Source organism: Phyllopteryx taeniolatus, chromosome 15 (assembly GCF_024500385.1).
Source record: "Phyllopteryx taeniolatus isolate TA_2022b chromosome 15, UOR_Ptae_1.2, whole genome shotgun sequence".
Lineage (NCBI taxonomy): Eukaryota > Metazoa > Chordata > Actinopteri > Syngnathiformes > Syngnathidae > Phyllopteryx > Phyllopteryx taeniolatus.
In genome coordinates, this window is record NC_084516.1 from 13,085,217 (window position 1) to 13,105,217 (window position 20,001).

At 39.8% G+C, this 20,001-nt stretch overlaps 3 protein-coding genes across 12 annotated transcripts; 1 reads left to right on the top strand and 2 right to left on the bottom strand.

Moving 5' to 3' along the window:
• Positions 1–747: 747 nt before the first annotated feature.
• LOC133465052 (relaxin-3-like) lies at positions 748–3,131 on the bottom strand. Of its 2 annotated transcripts, none has more exons than XM_061747429.1 (2): positions 2,575–3,131; positions 748–1,444 (listed from the first exon to the last, which is right to left on the bottom strand). In XM_061747429.1, the coding sequence occupies exons 1-2, from the start codon at positions 2,777–2,779 to the stop codon at positions 1,131–1,133; spliced, it is 519 nt and encodes a 172-aa protein (XP_061603413.1). In that variant the 5' UTR covers positions 2,780–3,131; the 3' UTR covers positions 748–1,130. The 2 variants fall into 2 exon arrangements, with proteins under 2 accessions (XP_061603413.1, XP_061603412.1); XM_061747428.1 differs by having other exon boundaries at positions 769–1,447; positions 2,575–3,061.
• A 994-nt stretch (positions 3,132–4,125) lies between these two features.
• plgrkt (plasminogen receptor, C-terminal lysine transmembrane protein) lies at positions 4,126–10,196 on the bottom strand. Of its 6 annotated transcripts, none has more exons than XM_061747436.1 (6): positions 10,057–10,196; positions 9,789–9,860; positions 9,542–9,646; positions 5,035–5,165; positions 4,648–4,757; positions 4,126–4,560 (listed from the first exon to the last, which is right to left on the bottom strand). In XM_061747436.1, exons 3-6 carry the CDS (start codon positions 9,620–9,622, stop codon positions 4,433–4,435), a joined length of 450 nt encoding a protein of 149 aa, XP_061603420.1. In that variant the 5' UTR covers positions 9,623–9,646; positions 9,789–9,860; positions 10,057–10,196; the 3' UTR covers positions 4,126–4,432. The 6 variants fall into 6 exon arrangements, with proteins under 6 accessions (XP_061603420.1, XP_061603416.1, XP_061603419.1 ...); XM_061747432.1 differs by having other exon boundaries at positions 9,542–9,664; XM_061747435.1 differs by having other exon boundaries at positions 9,789–9,903.
• Positions 10,197–10,314: 118 nt separating this feature from the next.
• On the top strand, positions 10,315–17,930 carry LOC133465048 (programmed cell death 1 ligand 1-like). 4 transcript variants are annotated; one of them, XM_061747409.1, is made up of 9 exons: positions 10,315–10,456; positions 11,609–11,669; positions 11,760–12,022; positions 12,143–12,239; positions 13,013–13,279; positions 14,491–14,601; positions 14,922–14,993; positions 16,473–16,595; positions 16,683–17,930. In XM_061747409.1, the coding sequence occupies exons 2-9, from the start codon at positions 11,615–11,617 to the stop codon at positions 16,802–16,804; spliced, it is 1,110 nt and encodes a 369-aa protein (XP_061603393.1). In that variant the 5' UTR covers positions 10,315–10,456; positions 11,609–11,614; the 3' UTR covers positions 16,805–17,930. The 4 variants fall into 4 exon arrangements, with proteins under 4 accessions (XP_061603393.1, XP_061603394.1, XP_061603395.1 ...); XM_061747410.1 differs by having other exon boundaries at positions 16,708–17,930; XM_061747411.1 differs by lacking the exon at positions 14,491–14,601.
• The last annotated feature ends 2,071 nt before the right edge of the window (positions 17,931–20,001 follow it).

The following is a 20,001-nucleotide window of genomic DNA, read 5'->3' on the forward strand; positions in this document are numbered from 1 at the left end:
CAATTTCATTAAGGGGATGTATATATTATGTATTAGTTCAGGAAGACGTAATTATAGAAGTCATGTTGCAGTCTGTCGAGTATATATTTTGAATACGTTTGTATAAAAGAGCATTGGAGGCATTTCAAAGCAGCCATCTTGGTGAGTCCGCAACACAGATGTACGTTTTACTATTACTACATTGTTGCCATTGTGTGCCCAAGCAATGAAAAGAACATCGTTAAAAACATTTTACTATTCAAATTGGATAAAAGTCATTCCTGATGTTTTACAACGTTTGGTCATTTTTTTAGGTACAACTGACGCAGCCTTGCAATAAATTATTTTTCATGGAGAAGAACATTTTAGATTCACTCAACTTTAAGTGATTTCCCATAAGTACTTTTTTTTCCCCAGTGCTTTCAAACAAAATATTGTGATAAATGTCACTCTTAGAGTCACTCTTCTGGTCCGACACCCTCCTCGAAATAAGCCAAGCGTCTTGAGAATAGAAAACGCTAAACTGGGATGTGTTTTTATAGAGCAGGGCAGCTTTAGCCAACAGCTCCAATCCCATCACATTGATTGGACTGTAGGTTGAATGACTCCTGACTCCTGATTTGTTCACATACTCCCCCGCTCTTGATTTAAGCAGATTTATTGTTGTGACTTTGTCTTTCAGATCACAATTATAATATTAATATATACATATATATATATATATATATATAAACATTTTTGTTTCTTTTGTTAGTTGAAAATTTGTTAGTTGAAAGCTATAATGAGTTAAGTTTAAAAATCACAAAATATTTAATTCTGTGTAGTGAATCGATACAGTGTACAAGTATCACTTTTTTTGAATAGAACCGTAGTCCTGAAATAAATTAAGTTTTCCACCATACTCTAATTTATTGAAAAACCGTTGTCTATTGTAGTATTGTGATGATAAACATCGAATCCTTGAGTCACTTTTCTAGTTGGACTCCCTCTTTTAAGTACATCTTAGCTGTGGACATGAATTCAACCGTGTTGTTACATATGATAGATTTTATTAAATTTTTTATAAAGTGAAAGATGTTGTTTTTTTTCAAACAAAATGCAGATAATTTGTTAGGAGATATTTACATGATGACACTGCTTCGCTGGGCACCTCAACACAAGCGTCCTATATCATTCTTAGTGCAGCCTTGGCTGCAGCAAATGCCTGCGACACCCTGAGAAAAGTGCCTCCTCGTCCTGCTGCTGCTGCTGTTTCTAGGCCACACTACTTTAGCCAGCACACCTAAATCATTGAATGAATCGGGCTCGTCACTCTTGCTCGGAGCTGCGTGACGGGTCAAAACTTCCGCCGGGGAGTTGGAAGAAAAGTAGGTGGAGGAGGTACGCTGGGAAAGAAGGTTGCGAGTGTGGAAGGTGGGCTGCTTGCTCTTGGTTGTGACGTCACTGTGGGGCTTCCACTCGAAGGCTTCTGGAGAAAAGACCACACAGTCCATATAATTTCACGCATTTTACTGGCAGGCCAATAGGTTAGAATATGAATAAAAGTACCAAGCTTTAGAGGGAACTGTGGATGGTGCTAAATTAGGAATTATAACATTGAGTGTATATTACAGTACGTAACAGCTCTGACATTTTGAATTCTGCAAATAAATACTCAAAATCTAAATGTTTGTATTTGGAATTTTGGGGGTTTTGTTTATAGAATTTTAAATATATATATTTTACTCAAATATACATACAAATCTTTAGCCTAAAAGCGTAATTCCCCAAGTCATTTTTAACTTGCTGTCACAATATCAATAATACATCAACAATACCTACATGCTTGCTAAAAAAAAAAAAAAAAAAAGTAGTTTTTTGTTTCTTTATGACTGTGTAGATTGTCAGCCATCCAGGTAATGGTAATCTGCGAAGGTTGAACTGAGGCAAATGGATTCTTCTTGTTTGTTGAAATAGCTGGGCGTTTTCTGGTATGTTAAAAAAAATGATTAAGGCAATTGTTATTAGGCTAACAAAATAGCAAAATCAGATAAACTGCTCATTTTGCAGTTTTCTCTTAATTTTATTCCAAAGCTGTATATTTTACGGACTTGTAAGAGACACCCACTTGTTTTTTTTTTATATGTACACATTATCCGACATCAATAGCTCCACACTTATCAGTAGTAGGGCACCTCTGCAAAATACTGTAAAAGCTGTGATAATTTGCTGCATGCTTTGATTCACAAAAAAATAGCGGCATCTGCTGGACAAATTTGAAAAAAAAAAAAAAGTTTTTGTTCAAATAAACAAAACAAAATATGAGCGGCACGGTGATCGGCGGATTAGAGCGTCTGCCTCACAGTTCTGAGGACCGGGGTTCAATCCCCGGCCCCGCCTGTGTGGAGTTTGCATGTTCTCCCCATGATGTATATAGTTCTTAAATTTATCGGAGACCGTGGCCATGAAGTGCTTTAATGCGGACTCTTTCATTTTCAGTGAGCTAGTTAAATAACGCAAAGTGCTGTTGAAAATGATCCAATCATAAAAGTCACTTTTGAAGGCATGTTTTGCAATCACAGTCAAATGAGCAGGACGACCAAAGGTTCCACTCACCGAAGTCTGCGTCGTTGAGCCGCTTCCAGCGGGAGCCTCCGCAGGTGAAAATGACGGCTCGTACAAACTCCCTCCCGCACAGCTTGACTCCGTAGTCCCTGAGCAAGAGTGCGCCGCTGACGGCTTGAGCCTGCAAGCCGCCACCGCCGCCGCCGCACGCGGCCAGCGCCACCAGCAGCACGCACGCCGCGGCTCTCCCAAGCATGCTTCTCAACGCCTTCGCACTTCACCAGTTGACGGAGCCAATCCACTTCCTTTAAGGTCTTCTCGCCTAATGGAGCTTGATTGGCTTTCTCGTGAGCGGACCTCATCTTTTATAGTTCACTCGTCGACCATCCCTCTCCCTCTCTCACTCTCCAAAACGTGCGTCATTTTGATGGATGACAATAAGCGCTGGGGTTTATTTCTCCGTGCTGGCAATATTATTACAGGCGTGCGTTGTGAACACTCGTGTCCAATTGTTACGTGTGTTAACGCGTCTCCGCGTCACCAGGGAGGGACACTTGGCAATGTTGCTTTTTATTGAATTAGCACAGCTTCCTGCTGAGCTAAACGTGACACTGCAAACATTGCCTGCACAGTCTAATGCGGTGCCATCCTAACTTTTTCTCCCAAGGACAGCGTACAGTAAAACCGAAGGCTGCAAGGGTCCACTTTCACATATTTCACCTTTATTAATGTGAACCGTTTATTTTTAATACGTTTTGTTTACACCCGTCAGCCCTTTTGGGAATTACATCATTTTGGATGCCCGTCAGAAGCAGAGAGAGCGCCCCCTTTCCTCTGATTGGTTGCCACCGTGTAGAGGACCCAAGTCTCACTACTTGTGAGAGCACACGTTTGTTATGTTGACAGCGCTGGCTCGGGAGCGGAAAGGGAAGGAGGAGATCTTCGCTAGTGACGTAGATAAGCTTGAGAAATTCAAATGACCTGACTTCAGGCCTCTCAGCAGAAAAGCGTCTGGAACTCAGGAATGCGTGGACGATTTTATTTCATATTTCACGTGTTTACTGAAGCACCATAGAGACAATACTCCATCCCAAATATGACAAAAAGTTGGTTTGGTAAAATACGGGAAATCTGATTTTTGAGAATAGAAATCTGAAACTTCATTTTTGGGCCATATTGCCCAGCCCCGGTCACATGTATTATTACATATTTTTTAACTTGTATGTTGAGTTGAGGATGCCTGTTTGGTTATAAGGTTAGAACAATTATTGGACTGACAGTTTGACTCCAAAAAAAGCGTACCTAATGTTGTGCCCGGTGAGTGGAGTGTGTTGAATCGAGGTTCACCTCAATTAATTGGAATATGCTACAAAAGCTGATTTAAAAAGGTGAAAGTCATGTACTATTAAACACACCAAAGGCCAATTTAGTTTGATTGTTCAACAATATTATAATTTCTTGAGATGGTGAATTTGGAGGTTTTGTTAGCAGCTGCTTCAGTATTTTTTTTTTTAACTGAACTACTGAAACAAATTTTGTTTTTCACCATATTCTAATTTATTGAGATGCACCCGTGTATACAAAAAATAGCAGTCTCATGAATATGACAAAAAAAGGGGTGCACCAAAGGCACCTTTAATCAGCACCAAGCAGGTTTAAAGTTGCTAAAGTTCAGCACATGATGAATGTTCAATACAGGACAAGTTTTCCACTCTAGCTATTTCTTGCAAATCTCATTTTCTTTCAGGTATACTGTATTTTGATTTAGCCATTTAATTATACTGCTACTTACAAAAAGTAACAATGTACATCATATGACCCTTTTTGTGTTCTGCCCCCACCCCCCACCAACAGCAGGTAACAGTATGAATGGACGGTTTTAGCATTGTTTTTGTGGTGGACAAAGTCATTATCTCTCCAAGAAGGAGGCAAGGCTGCTTTTAGCGCGTCGGGCCTTCTCTATGCTATCGAAGGTTGGAGTTCCGTGAGGCAAGTCTAGACGGTCGTTTTCAGACGCCATGATACACTCAGCCTCCCCTAAAAGGCAACGGGAGAGCAGAATGTACGTGTTTTTTTTTTTTTTTAAGCTATGGAAGGTGATCCTTTAAACATCCACTTACTTACCTCGAACTCGATGAATAAGTGTCCCATAGGCACTGTCCATCTGATAGGCAAATATGAAGCTGAGGGGCAAGATGGGCGCCAACAGGGCTGGTTTCTTTCTTTTTAGGGCACTGGATAAAAATAAATAAATGCATTTGATTACTTTAATAATAAAGCAATATTACTTTATATTGGTTTAAGAAAGAAACGTGAATTCAGGGACTGTAAACACTTTGTGGCTCGCCAGACTGACAGCTGTTATTGGTGAGAAAAGCTAGCGAGTCGTAAACGTGACATTTTGGGACTGTGTGATCGCCGGAGCAGCAAAAGGCCACCGGACAAAATGTGAAGCTGGCAAACTACATGAGCACACTGGCATTTTGTTGAGTCTGTGTGCGTGAAACTCACCCAACGGTGAGGCCGGTGAATGCCACAGCGAAGAATGTGCCGAAGTACTTGATGAACTCTCTGGACCGGGCAATCTGCATCGCCATCTGTCGCTCCCTCATCTGGTTCTGCATCATCATCTGACGCTCCAGCTGGACAAACACACACGTCACAATGCCTGTTGCTGGACATCTGGATTCCATACGCAAGCAAAGAGTAGTTGTGCTACCTTGTGGCAGAGTCAGTGAATTGCAGTACAGTTAACGTCAGTTAACGTGAGTTAATAACTCACATTTTCTGTAGAAGCTACTACTTAAAAAAAACTATTCGCTCAATAACTAATATATTTGCACCTATCCTCATATGTTTGTGCTCATTTCAGGTATAATTTGCTGTGTAAGAAGTGAGAGCATCAGCATTGAATAGCTTTGAAGTTTTCGTAAGCATATCATTCCCTTGCCCGTGGCTTGCCAGCTGACATTGGCGCAGTGTTGCAAAATTGCCGCCTGGCAAGATGTTTTTCAGTCCCCACTTGAAGTTTATGACAATCATACTGCTCCAATGTGTCGTACAATTGACACCATCCATAGCAAGTCTCTCGAAACAGAATCTGTTCTTGAACCTGCTACTAGCACCGATGATGAAAACACAGAACTCTTAGAGCAGGCGTCCACGCAAAGCCAAGTCAACTCTCCTACCGGAGGGCTTCGCTGGAACTCAGCATCAACGGAAGCTTGATTGAGCGGATGCTTCGAAGAGCGATAAAAGCATTACTTCAGGTTGTTCAAAGGCTGCAAGTGGAAGATTATGATGCTTGTGTGGAAATGTGTTAATCAATCCTCCACCATTAACAAAGCGACTCTCAGCTCTTGGAAAAGTTTCAGTTCAGCGACAGAGAGTCTAAATAGACACACACGTCAAAATTGGAAAATCAAACCTAGCAGAAGTCTTGTGCATGAACAAGATTCAGCGCAACTGGTGGTTTGGTGTGCCTTGTCTCGCAAATTAGACCACTGAAACTTTATGGAACACTTCTCAAACTGCTACTAAACTGAAGTCGGACAGAGAAAAACGTCTTGCCAGGTGGGAATTTTCCAACGCTGCTCTGATGTCAATTAGCGAGCCATGGGCCAAGGGAATGATGCGCTTAGAAAAACTAGAAAGCCCAAGTTGCCACATGCTGATGGCCTCATGTCTGTCTGAATGATACCTGAAACGAAAAAGAACTGTACAGTGGATTTCGGGACACCCTGTATATACTTTTCAAATGAGACTATAAATCACAGCGTCAAAAACCTAATCAGATGTCTAAGTGCAACGAAATAATTGGGAAAATCAAACCGTCACGTACTGCTTTCAATTTCAAGGAGTTTCAAATGACCGTGTTTGAAAAAATCATAGTTTAACGTATATTTACAGTAGTTTAAATTATTGATATTATCAATGAAAGAAACATTTTAAGGGATGTCTCAACTGTTTGAAAACTGTTACTCTTTGTGTCTGGGCTTGGTCTCCTACCCCCGCGAATAACGAGGGTTTACTGTATAACATCATGAACAGCGGTGACTCTTAATTTCGGTGCCGTGGAGGGCAGATCCCCTCAAGGACCAGCAGATGGAACCATTTTCCTTTTCATTATCTACAGTACCAGTCAAAACTTTGCCCCGTGTCATACTGATGACCAGTGCAGGGTGTGGCCCAACTCTCGCCCAATTTCAGTTGGGATAGGTAGGCGCCAGCACACCCATGACTAAAATGAGGAAAAATGCAATAGAAGAAGGATGACCGGATGGGCATTCAAAGTTTGGGCACATCTTTCTAACATGAGCAAGTGTGGCCAAACTGTTGACTGGCACGGTATTTGATATTTAATACAGAACAGGAGAGAAGATATTGTACATTGCAGGCAGTATTTTTGAATGCACCGTTCCTAGTAACTGTAAACAATTCTCTTTGTGATTACGAGGCAGCCCAGTGTTTACTATACAAGGAACATCAGAAGCTGTTAGTTACGAGTCCTTGCATTCGTCTGTTTGCTCTGCACAATATCTCTCTCCCCTTTCTTGCAAAGAATAATCTAGAAACTGGCGGCATTTTTCAGTGTTTACTACAGTAATATAGAAACTATCCTTAATGGTTCTACATCACATTGCAATCTTTAAAAAAAAAAAAAAAAAAGAAAATACTTGCTGAAGCACACAAGGCAGCAGCAGAACTGTACATATGCTAATAAATTGCAATAAAGCTTACAATTCACTATAGAAAACCCATACCGCATAAACACGGTTAATGTCAGCAGTCAAATATGGTAATGTGGTCCAAACACTGGCCTCCTATTGTTGACCCCATGCGGACTACCATGACTTGTCCACACTGTGCAGTAGGCTTGAAAACAGTTGCCCTAATTCAGAACCCTTTAGCTGCAATTAACTGGCCTAAACGTCAAAGGTGAGTTTATACAGTATAAAACATACTTGAGATAATAACACAATCAAGCCTGAGACATTTCTTTTAAACCATTGCCAAGAAGCATGCTGTTCGGACTGCTTGTGGAGTTGAGCAGCAAAAGTTCAATTAATGTCACTTTTGTCTGCATTCTGTGCTGATTGCGGCTTGCCATAGCAGAAGTAAAGCTTGGATATACCGGGTACCGTACGCCAAATAAAAGGTAGCGGAGATAAAGTATGGTTTGCTAGGCTGGGCGACCCATGACAGTAATTACTACAGACGGGCAATTGAAAAGAATTGAGCGATTCTCTCTCTCTCTCTCTATCTATATATATATATATATATATATACACACACACACACAAAACACACACACAGTATATGGTCACTACCGAATAAATAAATAAATTAACAGATTGTACCTCATGTGACGTTTGATGACATCAGTGACAAGAGAAGCAAAAAAAAAAGCATAAAGAAATGACCCACAAACAAGCATTCAAGGTGTCAATGTGCAAACAGAGCTGGAAAAGGAGCAGAAAAACCACTGACATTTCTTTAAGGGCTGGAAGTAGATGTCACACTCTTCACTTGAACAACTGATCATGACACAATACACTAAAAGTAACTAACTGTTAGGCAGCTGGGTATACAAAGCAGAAAGTTGTTGACTGGCTGGCTGTTTAACTGTTGACATTTTTTAAAATTATTTTTATTTACTTATTTGACAAAAAATAATGGACGACGGGACAGTGGAAATGATGTGGTGGCGCTCGGCTCTTTAGCTCGATACAAGGTCACAATCTAAAAATAACTACTAACTTTCATTACGTCATATCATATTCATTTTGCAAAAGTGAGTCACTCGTCGATGATGTATTGAAACAGCAACATCAGATACTACATTCCTTGGAAACTTCAATTATTAACAATTAACCAACACAGTCATCTGGAGCCAGCTGCTCTACAGCAGGGGGGCCGCTACGCCCACCCCTCTGTGCCCCACCGCAGATCCATGGTACATCCGAGGAATTAAACAATCCACTACAATATAAAGCATATAAACATCGGATATGAATCCTAATGGCCGCAGGTTCACCATTCCATAACTTTCAGTACGTCATCATGATTGAGCAAAACCACACACACAATGGCTATGACCTAAAAATAACTTTAATCGCTTCTGTCACCATTACTGAGAAAAAGCTATTTCCTCCTTGATGATGTAGTCCCAAAGGTACTAGAAACATCTCATTCACCTACCGACAGTATCTATTTCCAGTGACGTAGGCAGCCGTGGCCCAATGGTTAAGATCATCGCCTGCCACCGTGGGGGACCTAGGTTCAAAACCCCGACTGGACCATCCGCCAACATCCCCCGGACTCACGGCTGTGGTGTCCTTGAGCAAGACACTGATACCCCGAAATGCTCCCCGGGCGCTTCAGCTGCCCCCTGCTCCAGTGTGTTCCACTAACATGTGTATGGGTTCACTGTGATGGGTTAAATGCAGAGAACAAATTTCGTGTGCATGCATGCATGTTCATGACAATAAAAGATGATTCAATTCAATACATGAACAGGTCGAACAATCAAATGCTTTTGCAAACGGTTGAAGATGTAAATACAGTGACTGACCCCTGACAGCAAATAGTGAACTTCTGGTAAAAATCAAATTCACACTTCCCTAAAAGTGATAATAATAAACCATAAATATACCATAAACTATGACCCAAAACTACTTTCATTGCATTTCAAACTTGGGATGCACCGAGAATTCTGTTACCTAAAATATTCGGCCGAAAACTGCTCAAAAAATATTAGTGGAAAAGGCAAAAATGTTTTATAGAAATAGTGCCAGGAGAAAGAACATTACACGAAAAATACAGAAATAAATCATATTGGCTCGAAGCATTGGAGACGAGAAAAAAAAAACGTGTCATCTGTTTAATGTTTCTAGCTTGATTGACTGGGACAACAAGTTTACACTGCACTGCACCGCACCGCACCGCACTTCACTGCACTTACACATGCACTGAAACGTTTGTCATCTTTTGAAATCGCCATATCAAATGAACTCACCTGTAGTCTTGAGTTGTGCAGCATAAACTCCTGCTGCTTTTTCAAGTTTGCATCCATGGACTTGGAGAGAAGAAATCCCATGGTGGTGATTTTAGCGCTTACCTGCTGCGGAGGGAAAGCAACCTAAATGAACAAACACTTGGTTACATCCTCATTTTCTGCACTGTTCTCAGAACACGCGGCTATCGTGCACATATTGCTAACATTTCGCGACGTTGGAACGGAATATTTGCGAAAAGATACGTACCGGATCATAGGAGATGATGAAATGAATGACTTTCAAGGTGACTCGTGCACGACTTTCAAGGACTTCCAAATACTGCACGTGATTACGAGGACATTTTATTGTGAGAAGGAAAATACTGCAAGCAAAACAGCACACTTCCGGGTTAGCCTGTCAAATCATGGTGTGAACCAACACTGCTTTTCCGCTCGCTCTTTCAAAATAAAACAACATTTGCCACAGTTCCTCAATACCGCAATCCCGACTTTCATTTAGTGGCCGCACATCTCACCTACGCCGCCGCCTTCTTGATTGATTTTGCAATATAATGAATTCAACGCATCATCTGGTCATCAAGGTCCATTTGATCTAGCAGGCACTGTTTCCCGGTCGCCATTGTTTTTACTTTGTTCCTTGTTCCGGAAAGACGGCTACCGCAATTGGCCATAAATGCAGTGGAAACTCCACTCCCCTCTCGTCACGCCGCAGATGATGCTGTCTACCCACGCGTGGAGTTTCCTTGGCAACTCTTGACGAACCCGGATGTATCTAGGTTGCCTGCGCCGTCCGTGGAAGAAACCTCAGTGGGCGTAACATTAACGTCTGCAAACCCAGGGAGAGGCTGAGTCTAATAAAGGGTGACAAATGGAAAACACAGTACTCCATTTAAGGGAAGTGACGTTCTCACAAAGGTAAGACTATGATTGTTGGAGAGAATCGTATTTAATTTTGTATTTTATTTTCTTTAAATAATATAACTTGATTCAGTCACTGATGGTGTAGTGGTACACTCGTCTGACTTTGGTGCAGGCAGCGTGGGTTCAGTTCCCACTCAGTGACGGTGTGAATGTGGGTGCGAATGGTTGTCCGTGTCGATATGTGCCCTGCGACTGACTGGCGACCAGTTCAGGGTGTAGTCTGCCTTTCGCCTGAAGTCAGCTGGCTCCAGCGCCCCGCGACCCTAACCAGGATAAGCGGTGTTGAAAATGGATGGGTGGATAGCTTGATTCATGTATTCATGTTGATTGAATATGCAACACATGAAAATACTCAATCTATAGAATATGTTTGATTTTTTGAATAATATATTTTTGAATTCATTACATCTTCATACTGTTATATAATGAAAGCTGTACCCCAGATTTTAAAATGTCTTTAAATGTCTCAACTTTTATGTACACCAAAAAATTAATGTAGCTGTTTATTTTAATTTGGATATCAAATTGACAAATGACAAAAACCCACTAGAAAATCACGTTTGTTGTCTTGTTGGAAACAACTCAATTTTCACATCATCACTGGTCATCAAAAAGTAAAGTCAAGTAAGTTCGTTTTTGTCATGTCCTATGAAAAGCATTAACCTCTAAATATTTACAAGATTTTACATTTTTCAAAATTCTGTTTTGTTCTAATCAAATAAAGTGAAAGCTTTGTTGTTTGAATTTTCACATCACTACTTTCCAACGAAATGCATAGTGTCTTGTTTCGTATTTTCAATTTTTGTTTTTGTGTAATAAATAAATGAATGAATAAATAAATAAGAATGAACAAATAATTAGCTACATGCTTTTGAGTGGACCATTTTTGGGGGGAAAATAAAATTAACAATTTTTGGGGGTTTCCAATGTAGAAATAAAATGCTTTTTATTGGAATAAAATAAACAATTTGGGGGAAATACAAATGTATAATGTACATATGAAAACAAAGTGCTTATCATTGTGCCCCCCCACCCCACCCCCACACACACAAAGTATCTGTTTTCTAGATTTATTTATTTTTAATGACAGTTTGTCTGTAGTCTATCTGACTATGTCTCTCATACTGTCTTCTCTTTGCGCCTCAGATCCAAATGAAGTGGTACAATGTCTTTATTTTGCAAGCCATGTTCCAGCCATGTCTCCAAGGTATTTGTAGTGGAAAGACGGCACTTTTAGGAACACTTTGATGTCATATCAGGCCTTTTAAATCTTGGCTTTCTCCTGCTTTCCATCAAGTCTTGTTAACCACCGATGCGGAGCGGACCTCATATTGGACAGAGTTGGGAGGAGACGTGGTAATGGGCTGCCGGTTCTTCCCTTTGTCTCAGCATCCCTACGAGGACTTGACGGTGTCCTGGCACTGGATCTCGCCGGATCGGTCTCGGGAAGTGTACCGCATGGATCGCGGGCAGGAGCAAGCCTCCTTCCGGCATCCGGACTTCCGGGGTCGCGCCAGGCTTCTCACCGAGCAGATTAAAGATGGCTGGGCCAAGTTGCAGGTCAGGTTATGTCTCCCCCCTCCCTCCAAATTCCCCTTGTCTTCCTTTGAGTCCAAGAATACATTTGTGCAAGAAAAATACTGAAACTGAATGTGTGTTTTCACTGTACTACTGTTGCAGGTGTCCAGGCTGCGCATCAATGACACAGGAACCTACCAGTGTGTAATAAGGACAACAAACGGGGCTGACTATAAGGATATGAAGTTATCTGTTACTGGTAAGCAGCGCTTCTTGACACGTGGCGTCCGCACCAATACGGCAGGGGCGCATATCATATGGGCCAAGTCAAGTCCGCAAGAGCATTTGAGCCGACCTGTCACGCAATTCTGAAAACACTAAACCTCACAGGAGCTGTTATAAAAACCCACAAATACTCATAACATATAGCGATACACATTTGTTTTGAATGAAAAGTCTACTTTTGGTTTTGCTCGAATGAATTAGCCTGCTCGAAAGGGCGGCTCTCATTACGCCCCACATACTGCTGGGCCAATCGCGAGTAGGATTTTGTTCTCATGACGACCGGGGTTGTAGCTTGGGGATTGAACTGGCAAGCGTCATCTACAAAGCGCAGAGTGTGGCAAAAAAAAGCAAGCGCCCATCAAGACAATAAAAGTATTGTCACTTGAGGAGGCAGCACTTCACATACTACGCTGTGTGTATGTGGCACTGTGTGTACCCAAGCTTTGATAGGCTCTGGCTCACCCGAGACCTGAATGAGGATAAACGCTTGGAGTGCTTGCCCTCATATTAATGCTCTTTTTGCATTTGTTCCGTACTGTGGGGAAAATATACACATTTTTAAAAATGGGCAGAAAAAAGATTATTTGGTTGTTTAATTTCACACTTAGTGGACAGGCACTCTAGAGAGCCAACTATTTGTATACAAGCCATTGAAAAGTAAATTTCCCATAATACTGGATGTCCACTTTAAACCGCTAAAGATCATATCAGACACCAAACGCTTCGTGCTTTATCTCATTCTTGCAGCACCTTTTAAAACGGTCACCAAAAACATTTCCAAATCAGCAAGAGGAGGCGAGCTCGTGCTAAGCTGCCAGTCCGAGGGCTACCCGGTGTCCACGGTGACCTGGGAGGACGCTCACCGGCGAGATCTCAACGCCAGCGCCACCGTTGTGTTGACAGAGGACCGCCTTTTCAGAATCACCACTCAGATACGAGTGGGATCATCGCAGAAAAACAACTACACGTGTGGATTTGACAGTAGCGGCTCCTCTGCAACTTTTCTCATTCCGGGTGTGCATGAATTTCTATACTTTCAAACGTGGAGTTAAATGCTTCCTGTTATGTTGTTTTTCCAGCGAGGGTGGGTTTAGATCAGGGGGTGGTGTCACTCTTTAACTGTGGCCCTGTGAAGCCTTCTAAACTTGACTTGATCTGACCTTGAGGTTTCCTAGCAAACTACATTAAATGCCAAAGCATTTATTGTTTTTACCGTGTGGGACGTTTTCCACTGAGAGTCGTACGACTTCCACCTGTAGGTTGACTCCGTTCAGGTCTGTGTGTAGGAGTAGTGAGTTATCATGTGTGTACGTGTTATATTTGTTTCCACTTTTGTAATTGCATTCAGTTGAGTTTTTTAATGGAAAGTTTCACAGTATAGTTCTGCTCCTGAATGTTAGAGCTGATCTCAATTCGAAATGACACTTTGGAATTTACATTATTTCCCCATAGGAGCTCGAGTAATGTTATGAACATAACAAATACAATTTATAGCAGTCATAAAAGTGTAAAACATAAATTGGATTACCGCTCAGGCTTTGACGACTGGGAGGTGAGGCTCTTCACAAAAACTCGTTTACGCTCAAGGTCCCCATTTGACAGATGGTCCAGATCATTTGGAGATGATTTAAAAAAATAAAAATCCAAATTAAAAAAAAGGGAAAATGTTCAAGAAAAAATACTTTATTTTAATCATGAAATGATGTTTTGTTTTCATTGTATTGATAATATAACAATTATAATGATTAACCAAGTTTTGATATGATAATACAATTATGTGTTTCACAATGTTTTTAATTTCCTAACAATAAATTAATGAACAAGTTTTAGATAAAAGAATAAAAACATTTACCAAATGTAATAATAATACATTGATTTTAATTAACCTGTGACCCTAGTGAGTATAAGCAGTTCAGAGAAGGGATGGATGGCTTTTAATTAACAAATACTCTGAAAAAAGCCCAGAGAAAATAATACAAGAAATATTTCAGGACTTTTGATAATGTACAGTAAATGCTCGAGCATAGAAGTGTAGTTTTTCAGGAAATTCTGCTGTATTTCCAAAGGTCCCTTTAGTCATGAAGCATTGTTTTGAAACCTACATGGGGAAGTAAGAACTATGACAAAGTATTAACAGCATGTTTGGTTATTTGTGGCCAATCACACGAAAATGATCATGTGACAAATCACACACAATTCTTTGTTTTTCACAATTCTTTTTATAGATGACACACAGCTACAGAAGGAAAACAAGTACAATGTAGTTGTAATTAGTGCATGTATTGGAATTGCACTGATTGGCTTCATTGTAGTGTTCATTTATCTGCACCAAAAAGGTAATGGGAAAAAATGTCTGTCTGTCTTTCCATCTGTCTGACTTGAGATGACTGTCATAATCAGTGACTTTGCTTTTTTTTTTGACTGACACATGCTCAGGTGAGAATGTCCTGCTTGCTCATTCATGTGTTTTGCAAAAAAAAAAAAAAAAAAAAACGGCAATTTAAAGCCATTTCCAAATTCAACTGATGTTTTACTAACTCAATACAGTTGTGTGGAACAGGTTAACAAGAGAGAGCTATGCGTTGAAGTCATTTTCATTGTTTTTAGTGTATGAAGTGTCACTCAAAATAATATGTTGCATATTAATCACTTTCAGGCCTTGGCAGAAAAGAGCAAAATACCCCAACCAAGAAAGCAGAGGAAGAAAAAATAACTATTTTTACTGAAGGTAACTGGTTTAATTTACATTATGTAGTAGGAACAGTAGCGATGGTCATATTTAGAAAATGTGGTGTTTTTTTTTTCAGGTTTAGAGTTAAAGTTAGAGATTAGGCTTGGTTTGTGGTTTTGGATAGTGCAAGGGTTAGGTTTCTGGTTCAGGTAATGTTGGGGTCAGTGTTAGCTAAGCTTTTGGTTTCTAGCCACAGCTACAAATGAAATTTGAGCTATAGTTGAGTAATTGTAAATCATGGCTTGGCAGCAGCCAGCAGGTTCTCAGTTGTGCTTTGTCACTTTGAATATATTCTACAATATATGTAGCTGTGGCTAGAAACAAAAGTGGTAATTTTAGAGGGAAAAGGTTGTACATTTACAAGAATAAAGTGGTACTTTCAGGTAAACGCCACATTCTTGCCAAAAACTAAAACTTCTTTTTCCGACAAAGTGTCACTTATTTCAATTCAATCAAAAATGTACACAGATAAAGTTGCAATGTAAAGGAAGATTTAGGAGGGAACTGAGAGAAAAGGGAGAGTGTTGATATTTTGAGAGGCTGCTTGCAACTATCGTTCACCATATTTGCTGATTGCGCTTGTCCGTATCGGTGGCAGAGATTCTCCACGCTTCGCTTTCTAGCCACAGGTACATATGAAATGATAATTATAGTTAAGTAATTCTAAATTTCGTTATAAATGTAGACTGTGTATACTTTATTGGTATGGCTTGGAGGCAGCTGGTTGGATGTTGCTTCCTATGCCAGATGTAATTATTGTGAAAGTTATTATTTAGGGACAGAGACTCTCCACGCTTCACTTTTTGTAGCCACAGGTGCATATGAAATTATGAATATAGCTAAGTATTAATGTAAACCCCAATTTACTGTATATACTGTAGACAGTATACACTGTGTTAGTGCGGCGCGGCGGGGGTTGGCTGAATGTCACGTCAAACCCGGAAACGGGATTTTTGTGAAAGCTCTGCGATTCGAAATTTTAATCACAGCAAAACTGGTGGTTGAAGGTCGACCACTCGTGAAAACTAGTTGCAGAACTCTGCACACAACGCGACAGTTTGACCGCATCGCTCGATGTGCGGTAGGCCTTATTGTTGGAGTTTAGGGTCAAAGGGTCATGGTTCGGGTGGGAGAAATGTTTCAGGTAATTGGTGTAAGGATTAGCTTTAGTGGCTCGGTATTAGCGTTGTGATAGGGTGAGGCTATAAGGTTACATTTAGAGTTCAATTTTAGGGGTTATGGTTATGGCTCATGTTAGGGGCAGTGTTCAAGGTTAGGGTCAACGGCTCAGGGTAGGGTTTGGGGTGCCACTGATTGTACCATAATTATACCACACTTGCATGTATTTCACATAAAACATAACATTGCACAACCCATACACTAACCCTAAGACACAGTCTCTGTATTGCAGTTCATTAGTCTTTCACACATGCATGTGCGTATAAAATTACAAAGGTTTACTTTGGCGGTCTGCAGAAAATACAGAAGACCAGCAAAAAGAGTTTTTGAAAGGTTCTCACAAAAACAACTCCTCCGACACCATCACCGGATGGAAACGTGGGGATACCTGCAAGCAGGACCTGCCTCGCCAGCTGCTGAGTGAGTCAAACTTCATAAAACGCAAAGATTGTTGTTGCCATCATCATCATCACAATGCTGGAAAATGTATCATCCGCTTGTTTCCAGTGTGCATCCGTTTGATGCTTTACAGGCTTCACTGCCAGACATCGGAGGAACAGCTTTCCTCCAACGAAAGCCAGGTCGTGCAAAGACGAGCATCCTTCGGTCTCGCAAGACGACAAAGATAGAGGTCTTGTGACATTTTAGCAAAGAGTTCAAGGTTTAAAAAATGCGATATTGGTCGCATAGACTGATGTAATTATTGATTTAGTTTTTACAATTCATATAGCGGAACCTCCCAAGTTGAATACCTCACAACTGATCAAAATATGAAGGTGAACAAATTTTGACAATAGCATGCAACTGAGAGCATAGTGGTTTAATGACTAACACACACAAAAAAAGTTCTTTCGTTCAGGCGTCTTCATAGTGTCACCTTATCATGTTTTAATACATTAGTTATTTAGTCAGTTGATTTAGTTTTGTTATACAGTACAGTGTGTAGCTTCTCCCTATACTTGGAGAGAAGTTAGGAATGTTAAAATATGAATTAAGCCAGCGCCTGTCCAGTTATCTAAGGTTTTATGATGCAACTGTTTGAGCCTAGAACAAATTAATTACCTATACATGACTTCCAATGGGGAAAATATGTTTTGGAAGGCAACTGGCGTCACATGATGGATTATGTTCAACTTCGAGGTTCCACTGTACACTGTTTGTACTCATCAACATCCTTTTTTTCTGTTTCGCAAAGAATTGTGTGGCTGGCCACTCAAGAAAATGTACAGAAATGAGCTTACATCAGGGTTTGATTCTAGGCTCGATCTTTTTCTTTTGTTTTTGTCAGTTCCTGAACTTCCAATAGCCTAATGTCACAACATACACACCTCATAATACTTGTTACAAAATTCATGTGAAATGCACTGCAAGACCATTGATAAACCCAAAAATATGTTGGAACCATCAATCCTGCACAAGCTGTTGAAGACAAAGAACTGTATTAAGAAGTGATACATTCTATCATGCATATTTTTTTAAAGATAGTTTAATGCTTCCACTTTCGGTTTGCTAAAGGAAAGTACTGGCAAATATGCATGTATTCAGTATACATCTTTATGAACCCTGAAAGCCCTGAAGGTTACACATTGAACAGTCTTTTTGCACAATTGTTTTTTGTCAATGTCTTTATGTCTCCAAAGTGTTCTCTGTCAATTGACTGTCTGTTGTCGTACGAGAGCGGCTCCAACTACCGGAGACAAATTCCTTGTGTGTTTTTTGGACATACTTGGCAAATAAAGATGATTCTGATTCTGATTCTGAGATGTTTTCTGTTTCATTCTGAATCGGTGCTTATCGTTGTTCCTCATTTGAATTACAGTCAGTGTACAGTAGTTTTTACAAGAAGAAAGAAGTGTCCCTTAGCCTGTTCTCAGCAAGACATTTCGATTGTCATTTGAGGGTTAGCTATAGTACTTAACCCCGCCCCCTCCCAAAAAAACCCCACAAAAGAAACCTGGAACTTTATCCATTTGTGTATAAAAAGCTGATTTATATTTTATTTCCTTTGATCCTGAACACTTCCATATAAATACTTACTTTTAAATGAAAGACCAAGATCCAAGCCATAAGCATTTAGTTTCAGGAAGAATTTACAAAAATATCTTACTTTGTTATAAGCGTTGACTCATCTGCTTCCATCATCTTAATGCAATGTGGTCCGTCTGGAATCTTTAACAATGATTGAAAATAACTAAATAAATAGATGAAGAAATACATGCTTTAAATAAAGGAGCTATTATTTACTCTTCAAGGTTGTTAACAATTCAAAGCAGGAAGATGAACAAAAGGTTCTGCCCAGTTATCGGTTTCAACGCTTTCAGTAGTTGCTGTTTGTGATGAAAGCGCAATACTGAAGGGTCGTTTTATTTCAAAATACATAAAGTCCCACAATTACAAGAATGACATTGCAATTTTCAAATTTCAAATCAATTAAGTCAATCTTACAGGAATAAGGTTGTGAAATTAAGAATAAAGGAGTATTTTCTTTTAGGAAACACCCCATTCTTACGAGAAAAGAGAATCATTTGACAAGGTTAATGAAGTGGTACTTTTTGTGATTAAGTCATATTCTTACAAGTATATTTTTCCAGGGAAAAAGTCGGACTCTTACAAAAATAAAGTCTGACTTTTATGAGAAAAAAAAGTCGTTCTTTTACAAGAAGTCTAAATGGTATGAGAAATAAAAGGCATTTTTTTTTCAGGAAAAATGTCGGAATCTTAAGAGAAAAAGTCAGTTTTAAATGGATAAAGTGATGGGGTTTTTTGGCAAAAAATGAGCAGTCCTAAAAAAAAATCAAGGAAAATGTTGCAATTTTACAACAATGAAGTGTTGTTGTTTTTTTTAGTATAAAAGTCGCATTCTTGGGACAAAGTTGTAATCCTATGACAATTAAGCCAGACCTTTACAGAAATAACATGGTAATATTATGATACAAAAAAATGGGGGAAAATAAACCAACATTTAAAATACAACTGTATTAGAACATATTCGTGTTATAGTGTTGTTCTTCTACAACACTGCAAACTAAAATCAATTCAAATTCAACATATTTAACAACATTATCTTTTCACTCCAGTATGTGAATATAGCTCTCATTAGACTATGTGACGGCATACTCACTGGTGTATATATATATATATATATATATATATATATATATATATATATTTTTTTTTTTTACATTTTAAAATTACATTTCACTCTTAATAACATTGTTAAGGTGCATGACAGTGTGCAAAAATCAGTATGTGTTCAGTGTATTGCATTCAAACTACTGTATACTGTGCTGCAGGAGTTACCAAAAAGGCGCCCACTGGCACCAGGTAGCCTGCAAGAACCACATGAGTATGCCACCCTATTCTAAAGACCTCATCATTGATGGAACGTTGTGATTTTCTGGGAATGTTGTGGAATATTTTATTTTTGTGAATGTGAACACTTGCAGAGATTTAGAGGAATAAAGTGTTGCATGTTTATATTTGTGTTTCCTACCTTGCTAAATCATTGTTAGAATGGTGAAAACTTATTCACACACACACACAAATCGTTTGAGGTAATTTGAGCAAAATGGGTTCGCGTCAAACCGGTGGCCCTTAGTATTCATCGGTACCCAAGAAGTAGCTCTCGGTTTCTGAAAGGTTGGTGGCCCCTACTGGAGGCTTTTATGAAAATGAGCCAAAGTTTCATTTTCCTCTGCAGCCTCCAAAATGTCACTAGATGGCGCCATCCGCCTGGCCACAGCCACCACACGCGCTCTCCACAGCTTTTCATTTTGTCAATGAAGAATTCAATAAACTAAGTTCACTCATAGGTTATAACGTCACA

What these genes read in the sequence shown, in the direction of transcription:
- LOC133465048 (XM_061747409.1), top strand. Translation starts at nt 11,615, where the DNA reads ATGAAGTGGTACAATGTCTTTATTTTGCAAGCCATGTTCCAGCCATGT. An exon ending in GTTCCAGCCATGTCTCCAAG is followed by an intron (nt 11,670 to 11,759) that starts GTATTTGTAGTG and finishes CTTTCCATCAAG; the next exon opens with TCTTGTTAACCACCGATGCG. An exon ending in TATGAAGTTATCTGTTACTG is followed by an intron (nt 12,240 to 13,012) that starts GTAAGCAGCGCT and finishes TCATTCTTGCAG; the next exon opens with CACCTTTTAAAACGGTCACC.
- plgrkt (XM_061747436.1), bottom strand. Translation starts at nt 9,622, where the DNA reads ATGGGATTTCTTCTCTCCAAGTCCATGGATGCAAACTTGAAAAAGCAG. An exon ending in TGCACAACTCAAGACTACAG is followed by an intron (nt 5,166 to 9,541) that starts GTGAGTTCATTT and finishes GTGTTTGTCCAG; the next exon opens with CTGGAGCGTCAGATGATGAT. An exon ending in ACTTATTCATCGAGTTCGAG is followed by an intron (nt 4,561 to 4,647) that starts GTAAGTAAGTGG and finishes GTTGCCTTTTAG; the next exon opens with GGGAGGCTGAGTGTATCATG.
- LOC133465052 (XM_061747428.1), bottom strand. Translation starts at nt 2,779, where the DNA reads ATGCTTGGGAGAGCCGCGGCGTGCGTGCTGCTGGTGGCGCTGGCCGCG. An exon ending in GCTCAACGACGCAGACTTCG is followed by an intron (nt 1,448 to 2,574) that starts GTGAGTGGAACC and finishes TCTTTTCTCCAG; the next exon opens with AAGCCTTCGAGTGGAAGCCC.